This window comes from Nilaparvata lugens, unplaced genomic scaffold (assembly GCF_014356525.2).
Source record: "Nilaparvata lugens isolate BPH unplaced genomic scaffold, ASM1435652v1 scaffold6749, whole genome shotgun sequence".
Lineage (NCBI taxonomy): Eukaryota > Metazoa > Arthropoda > Insecta > Hemiptera > Delphacidae > Nilaparvata > Nilaparvata lugens.
In genome coordinates this window covers 5444-14632 of record NW_024092500.1, presented here as the reverse complement: position 1 = coordinate 14632, position 9189 = coordinate 5444, and the positions used below count along the sequence as shown (strand labels likewise).

The window sequence follows — 9189 nt, the reverse complement described above, 5'->3', positions numbered from 1 at the left end:
TGCTCACATTGTATCCCAACGACAGAGAGGTTCTAAAAAATGTATATTTATTTATTCAATCATTCAGATTATACCATTACGAAAAGTACCACAAGCTAACTTACGCCCAAAACTGTTCCACTGATTGACAGTGAACGTAAGAGAACAAAACAATGTCAACTTGAATCCTACTCTGTATTGTAATTTAATGTATAATATGTCAATAGAAAGATGAGTAGGCCGTTTGAGTAACTGTGAGGGCGTTTCAGACCGTTTTAAACTTCTAAAACCGTTTCAGACCCCGTAGCGTCTTTGGGTGATGTAGTACGTATCAAATATGTAAGCTAGAACTGTTCACACCAAAGGGCAAGGGTATTCTTCATTATCGTATTTTTGTATTAATCACATTTTTGAGGTGAGGTTGAGTGCCATTGTTTAGCTCAAATCGCATGCGCTGCCCGAAATACGGAGTGACTTTGCTATGTTGAGACTCGTAGCATAGACGTTGCGTATTATGTAGCGTCAGCGATGGCCTATTTTAAATGGACAACAGGTCAAATTTGGTCTTAAACTCATTCCAATACATGAGCTTGAGAATGGATTGATTAGTATCAGGGCGAGACCATATGAGGCGTTTTATCAGGCGCCAACCCAATCATGCAATCAGAAAGACCCTACCCGGCCGACTCTGGAAACGCCTGAAAAACACTTGATGTGGTCTCGCCCCTAATCTTGATCATCTGTCCATTTCAAAGAGGCGTAGCATCGCTGACGCTACATAATACACGTCGTCTATGCTACCGCTCCACGTAGCAGTCGCTCCGTATCTCGGGAAGCTCATGTGATTTGAACTAGACAATTACACTCGACCACAGCTCAAAATGTGATCAATATTAAAATACGATAATGAGAGAATCCCTTTGGTGTGAACTGTTCATAGCCATAGAGAAACGATAGCATAAGTAGATATCCCATGGTAATAGGGCGTTTATGTCGCAACTTTTACTGTTATCCCAAGCCGATAGTTCACATAGTTCTTTCCCATGCACTTGTGACGCTGGTAGTCTCTCAAATTGTGCCGTTCCTACACTCTCACCCCAACAAAACAGTAAAAATTGACAATAATCGACAGTAATCGGCTTGAGATAACAGTAAAAGTTGCGACATAAATTCCCTATACCATGGGATATCTACTTACGCTATTGTTTCTCTATGTCATAGCTTACACCTTACATTATTTTATACGTACTACATCACCCGAAGACGCTACGGCGGTCTGAAACGGCCTTAAAGTTTACAACAGTCTGAAAACGGCCTCACAGTTTTAAAGATAATGAAAGAACACCGCTATTGAGGATACGTTGCTTAAGACTGAGTCTAGACGTACGGAGTTTAAAACTGCATACCATGCGTTACGGTGATATTTATTTAACATTGATACATACAATATCATTCTCAACTAGAACGATTGGGAAAGGAACAACACTACTCAAAGTATTCACTGTCAAGTATGTAAGCTATAGATTTTTTGGGCCCCTCTGTATTATTGAAGATTCTTAGCTGAATTTTTTAATGAATAGGTGGACAAATGAATGACACTAGCTCTCGATTTACTTCTACTACTCCTGATGCTCCTTCGACGCTGAGAAAGGAGAATAAGAGGAGGCTTGAGGCATTGGAAATGTGGATATGGAGAAGGATGGAGGGGATCAGTTGGAGGGATAAAGTTACAAACGAGTTGGTGTTGAGGAGGGTTGGGGAAAGAAGGAGTCTGCTGGATGTGATAAAGGGAAAAGAGGAGATGGCTGGGACTTGGATGAGACGGCAATGCTTGTTGTGGAAGCCATGAGGGGACCATTCAGGAAGAAGAGGAAGAGGGAGAAGAAGATACAAAATGTTGGACGACATCAGGAGGGGATGAGCTACTATGCAACGAAGCGACTGGCAGAGAGTAGAAGAGAGTGGAGGGCTGCTGCCATATAGAAGGACCTGCTTACGAGCAGAAAACTACAGACAGACTCCATTCATTATTATTCATTCATAATCATTCTATGATTGTTTGTGTTTCATCATGAATTATAATAGAACGTTTATATCTCAAACAATAAAATGGTAATAGTGTAGTAATTTATACCGAAATTGCCATGAGTTAAGAAAATTTTTCCAAGCTGGTGATTGGCCGAATGATAAGTACCATGCTTGAATAACATACTGAGGCCCGGTTGCACAATGGCTGTCAAGTTTTAATCTTGATTAAATGCCACGAGAGAGGAAGGCTTCTCTTGCAAAGAAGGCTTCTCTGATTGGTTCGGTGGAATTTAATCTCAGTTGAAATTGAAAGGCTTTTGTACAACCGGGTTTGAGACATTGAAGTGAAAAGATTGATACACATGGAAATAAATGAGAGGTTGCATTTGTTCAACGTCAATGTGAATTCATTGATTCTTGATAATTTTAAACGAATATACGAATTGAATGCTGTTAACTAGCCCGAATTCTGATGCTTCTCGAACTTCCTTGTATAGTCCGTGCAAACCTTATTTTGTAACATGAAGCTTCATGGTCATTTTATTTCAATACAATAATAGGAGCACACTTTTGACTTTTTTATGCTGATTCTATCAAACAGGCCTACTCTCTTTTTCGCTCTTTCTCTCACACAATTAGCTCACAGGCTCTCTGATTCTGTCAAATCTGGCAGCACTGTACTCCATAAGAACAATGTTTGCAATCCAAGGTTGCACAGACTATAGCTGTTCACCCAGTTGTCAAAATTTATGTTATCTTAATTCAGTATTGTTATAATTTTTAATATTAAGTTCTTATTTCTAATCAACTTTTTAAGCATCTTTGTTTTGTTTTCTTAATTCAGTTATGCAGTTTAGTTCAATTTTTAACATTAAGTTCTAATTTCTAAAACATATTTATCATACTTTTGACCTAATGAGGTTGTTTCAGCGTTAAGCTGTAAACCTCTTTGAGTGTTGTATTGTTAGTTCCATGTAATGTATTTGCTGCAGCAGAAATTTTCAGTGTTGTTGACAGCATTTAATTTGCCTTCAATTATCTTTATAAACGTAATTTTTTGGATTAACAATAATCCAGTGATAGTATAGCTCGTCATTTCTCACCGATGTTTCATTTTCTACAGGAGTGGATCATCAAAGCGACGACATCCCAGTCCAAGACTCCGTCAAGTAGAGACGACAATCAGGGATTGTGTCAAGCGAAGACGAGGATTGCAGCAAGTCCAAAGTGCAAAGGATTGACGAAAGTTCCCGCCGATACCGTGAATATGAAAGACTTCATCAGATCACTAACTGAATACGAGGACACATTCCTTGACGTTTATGGGGAGTTTTCTGAGTGGGGTGGTGGGTGAAGGGGAGGAAGTGGCTGTTGTTTTTATAATTAAACAGCTGATCGAAGTGATGACGGCAGACGGTGCTGAACTTCATATGGACGCCAATTATAAGCATTTGCCGGAGGAGCCCGAGATAGAACAGATGCTCACAATCATGGTGACGCACCAGGATTATGTAAGTAGCTCACAGCACTATAGAAAGAGTTCAGACACGATCCCATGACACATTTCTGAACGGCCATATTGAAGCTATCCAGTGCACATTGGAGATTAGATTCGATTTTTAAATTTGCCGCCAAAATAGCTTCAATATGGCTGCTCCATCAAGTAGCATTGGTGTCTGGACCTCTTTCCATATACCTTGAGTATTATCTGCGTTTAACGTTAATCTACGATTAATGCATGTATGGTTACATTCAGTAAAATGTGTTTCATTCCAGGTTCAAACGAACAGTTGATCTATCACTGTCTAATCCTCACGGCAAGCTACTATTTAGCCATACTAATTTAACTGGAAAAGCTACTAAAAAATTCGTAAAAGCTACCAACATAAGCCATACTATTCACTTTTTACTATGAGTCCTTAGGCCCATATGCACCATCTCGAGTTCAACGGAGAAATTGGATTGAAATTTGTTTGGGATAAAATTTGTTACAAACATAAAGACATAAATTGTATAAATTAATACATCATACAAAACTGTACTGCAAATTAAATTACCGTCTGCACTGTCAACAAAAGAGAACCTTGAGTTTTGACAGTTAGTCGCAGGATACCACTCGAATGTAATTGAAAGTTTGCTTACATTTCTCATGTAACCAAAACTTACATTATATTTACTACATTTAGTGCCGTTTGCACAGTGAGAGTTTGAACTAAATTTAATTGACCGAGCGAAAAGAGGTCTAAGATTCAAGTCGACGGTTTCGCATTTCTCTTTGAAATTCGTTCATTCTGCTTTGAATTCGGGCTGACCTGTTGCCAGTATGTCTTGAGGAGATTAGCTTTTGATGTTAGCATTTTTGATACACCAACCCCAACCTAGCTCCGCAGTGCAGGCTGGTTGCTTAGCTGAATCGGACTAGGCGCTGAGACAGCAAATAATAGCAGCGTTGGTGGGAATGCGAGCGGCCGCAGTAACATCTTCCACCCAGCAATGGTCGGCGTAGTTCCGCCCGGTGGACAGACGAAAGATCAATCCAGTCGGTTATTTGATCCCTCCAGCCAGGCTCAGCCAAGCAGCCGAGACAATAGAACAATGGAGTGGCGGTCTTATTCGCGTTCATCAGCAGTTTTCTTTCTCACGATTATTTTGATTTTTGTGTGTCAATAATAACTCCAGTCACCAGTAAACAGTCACCCAGAAACGTGGTGTACTACCATATTAATTACTTTTCATGATGATTTTTAATTATTTAAAAACATTGTTGACATTCTGAGCCTTTAGGCTAAACTTGGGTCGCTGAAAACGAATCTGCAATCAGAATTTCTCTATCACGAAAAATAACGAAAAAAATCCAGCTGTTGATCTTCCGGCAACCGTTAACAGTCATCCTGCAATGCGGCCGAAACACTTCCAAGCCAGACACCCATCTCGAATGACAAAAACGCCAATCTGTAAGAAACCATCCTGCACTGCGGCGCTAGGTCAACAGCCATTAGCCGTTTTCACACCGATATCTCGCCGACACGACATACAGACAGGATATACCGTACTCTGATGGACAGTATAAGAGGAGACTGTGGTTTAACTGCGCGAAGTCTACTGTTCACAGAACTACTAGTATTAAACTGGATTAAACCCATATCAAGTCTTGTTCGTGATAATGTGATTCATTCTGATGGTATTACTTCATCGCAAGGAAAATTACCGTACAATAATTATCGATAACAATGTACATAACAATAATTAATCATATTAATTTATATGTATAAGCACTGGAGTGATCCGTGGTCTAGTGGATAGAGTGCCTGCGTAGCAGCATAGAGATCCCGGGTTCAAACCCTCTCAATACTAAAAGTTTTTTAACCAGGTCACTCCCGTGTTATCGGATGGGCACGTTAAACTGTCGGTCCCGCTGAAGTATGACAGTCGTAAGGCCCATTGACGGCTTAAATTATATATTCAGGCGGTGGGACCTTCCCGCAAGGGACTCCCCACCAACAAAAGCCATACGAATTTACTTTTACTTACTGTATAAGCACCATACTGATATTTTCATTAGAAATACCCACACATATCCCACCCGAACAGCTACAATTTCAGGAATAATAACACCTAGAATTAACAAAACATATTCATCCACAAACATGTATTACATAGTTCATATGCTTTTCAGGAATATTCCCAACAAACTCAGAGAATTTGATGCAGCATCTTTGGTAGTGTACAAAAAAATTGTGAATCTTTGGCTAAACGAAATAGGTAGGGATGGAACCGAAAATATCATTAGCTCAGTTTATAGGTTATAGAGTTTTATACCCAACTTATTCTAGATGAAGCAAGTAGGCTACTAACTAGTGGACGTTCTCAAGCTCCGGTAAATTCTATTTTTCAATAAGATAAACTAAATTTCAAATCTCTTCATTTCTTTACTATCCTTACCTGTTAAGTTCTCATACAAGTTTCATCTTAATCATTTAATCCAGATTCACCCTTACTCACAGGCAATAGCCTATGTAAGGGTATTTCTCATTGCTGTCATATTCTGTATTTTGTACAGAACAACAAATTGTTACTATAGTCTTTATTATGCTATGCTTATGAATTTTATGTTATGTTGTAGTAGTACTGTATTTAATGTTGTGCTGTGCAATATACATAAATTTTGTAAAGTGTTGAAGAGAATAAATTTGATTTGATTTGATATGAATAGTAACTTTCTAGATTGTAATAGATGGCATAATTTATCTACAGTTTCTTCAGCTGTACTGTGTTGTTTCAACATGAAACTTGCAGTCCTGCAAGTTTTTTTATAAAGTAGACTTGATAATACAATCAGTATTTTCCAATTATTAAGGACAACTGCCACAATATCAATATGTATTTAACAAATCAACCATCATATTTTCCTACGTTATAAGATAGGCTACTGTATATTTTATTTTAGACTAGCAGGTAACCCGTGCTCTGCAAGGGTCCAATTCAAAACTTGACAAACTGAAAACTTGACCTACTGAAATCATGAAGAATTTAAAATAGGTCTATAACCATTCCCGGAAAATTGAGAATTTATATGCAAAATTTCAAGTTAATCAGTCCTGTAGTTCAGACGTGATGATACGTCATTCGCGAATTTCCTATCCCGTACGTGTGTATAAGCCAATTCTTTCCTTTATCATTATTATTCCTGTTGAAGTTTTGCTTGACCACCCTTTCCCTGGGCTCCGACCCCCAAGAAAGAGTGACAAGCGATTTTACCAGAGTGACTGTTCCACATGTCTTGTGGTAAACAATCATACTGGGTCCGTTACCATTAAATCGTTTGCCCTGAGTAGACGTAATGAACCAAGAATGACAGCCTTCTGCATCTGACCTGCAAGTACAGTAGCAGGTCTCTCACAGGCTGAAATCGTTCTAAGGTTGGCCAAAATGAGGGTCTCATGCCCCCCAGTACACCTACAATCAACACCACCATTCTCACAGGTTTATTTAGCCTGCGCAGCTCTATTAGTAGGTCATGATATTTCGTCTGTTTTTCCTCCTCTTTGGTGACAATGTTGCCCTCAGCTGGTGCTGAAAACTCAATGACATACATTGTCTTCGAAATGATGTCAAGGAGGACAACATCAGGCTTTGTGGCTCTTGAAAGCCTGGTGGTGGAGAATGAGTAATTCCAATAAATTCGGCACCTCTCAATCGCCACAACAGACTCAATCTTCCCTGGGGCATAAGGCAGCACTGGTGTTTTGTCGATACCATATGAGTGTCTAAAGGTGCGTACAGATTTACACGCCGCGAACATGAGCAATACACTTTTAATCAGCTGATACCAAGCCAACAAACTCAATCTCCCCTGGGGCATAAGGCAGCACTGATGTTTTGTCGATACCATATGAGTGTCTAAAGGTGCGTACAGATTTACACGCCGCGAACATGAGCAATTCACTTTTAATCAGCTGATACAAAGCTTCTTATATCTATATCTTATACCGTTTCTGTAAAAATACAGATATAGTCAGCTGATTAAAAGTGAATTGCACATGTTCACGGCGCGTAAATCTGTACGCACCTTTAGACACTCATATGGTATCGACAATATCGACTGATACCAAGCTTCTTATATCTATATCTCATACCGTTTCTGTAAAAATACAGACATAGTCAGCTGATTAAAAGTGAATTGCTTATGTTCGCGGCGCGTATATCTGTACGCACCTTAAGATGATAATAGAGCACTCGCAGAGCAGCATTATGTCGATGGATGTAGCCTGCAGTTGCAAGAAGACAGGATGTGCATGATCGTCAATTATTATTATTAGCGTATGGCTTTGAATGGTGGGGAGACCCAAGGGTAGTTCCACCTCGCCGTATATAGTCCAAAGTTTCCTAATAGAAACATTGGGAAACCGGACACTAGGGTTATAGTGAGCACAATACTTTAAATTTACACTTTTCACTTCGAAATAGAGTTCTTTTTGATGTTAAAAAGTCCAACTCCAAACATATACAAAATCGAAAAAAAACACATATCACTTTATTATATTATAGATTCATTAATATTATCAAGTATCCTTAATATTTCAGCATACTTTACAAAAGGTATGGGATACTTTATACATATTTTATTATTGAGTTTTCCTTACTATTTTAATATACTGTACGAAAGGTACACTTATTCTATTGTAGTAGGGTTTATTAGTATAAAGCTATGTGCTTTTCAATGTTTCAGGCATTTCCGGTTGTGGTTGCTATGATGACCAAGAAATCAGCCAACTTATATTACTTAATTCTGAACCACGTGAAGGAAACAATTCCCGACCTAGCGCCTCAGACCATAGTCAGTAATCATGACTCCGACTTGCTGACAGCTATTGCCGAGGTGTTTCCACAGAAAAACGGAACCAAGAATGTTGTATGTTGGTTTCATTACACACAGGTACGATATCAATCAATCAATTAATAAGAACAATATGAAAACTTGTACCCTTTATTATTTGAAATATTACAATTATGACTAGTTTCGACCATAACTTAGGTCATTTTCAAGTTAAAATGTATAAATTTTATTATAGAGAAACGATAGCATAAGTAGATATCCCATTGTATAGGGCGTTTATGTCGCAACTTTTACTGTTATCCCAGCCGATAGTTCTTGTAGTTCTTTCCTATGCAGCTGTGTGACGCTGGTAGTCTCTCAAATTGTGCCGTTCATACACTATCACCCCCCAAAAAACAGTTAAAATTGACAATAATCGACAGTAATCGGCTTGAGATAACAGTAAAAGTTGCGACATAAATTCCCTATACCATGGGATATCTACTTACGCTATTGTTTCTCTATGGTTTTATATACATAAGTTCTTGTAGTTGACTATAATACTACCCGTTCAAAAACATCGAACATCTTGAAAATGTATCTTTCCATCAACGTTGTAGACAGTTGCAGCCAAAGACCTTGAAGATGCATAGACTCACATGCAGCGCTAGTGTCGTACTTGGAATTGAAATCGGCCATTGAGGGGGCAACCAATAAGATTATTAAATACCAATGCCTTTGTAATCTATAATATTACACATATTTAGATATAATATCTTGTGCTAAAATACCCTAATGGCGGTCTTCAATTTCAAGTAGAGCTTTCATTGGGAAGGCATAGGCATTGTGGGTCTATATCTCTTCAA

General features: G+C 38.6%; 1 protein-coding gene across 1 annotated transcript; it reads left to right on the top strand.

Annotated features, from left to right (window-relative positions):
* Positions 1–3329: 3329 nt before the first annotated feature.
* Positions 3330–8467, top strand: LOC120356427. The gene is made up of 2 exons (XM_039445368.1): positions 3330–3518; positions 8237–8467. The coding sequence occupies exons 1-2, from the start codon at positions 3330–3332 to the stop codon at positions 8465–8467; spliced, it is 420 nt and encodes a 139-aa protein (XP_039301302.1).
* The last annotated feature ends 722 nt before the right edge of the window (positions 8468–9189 follow it).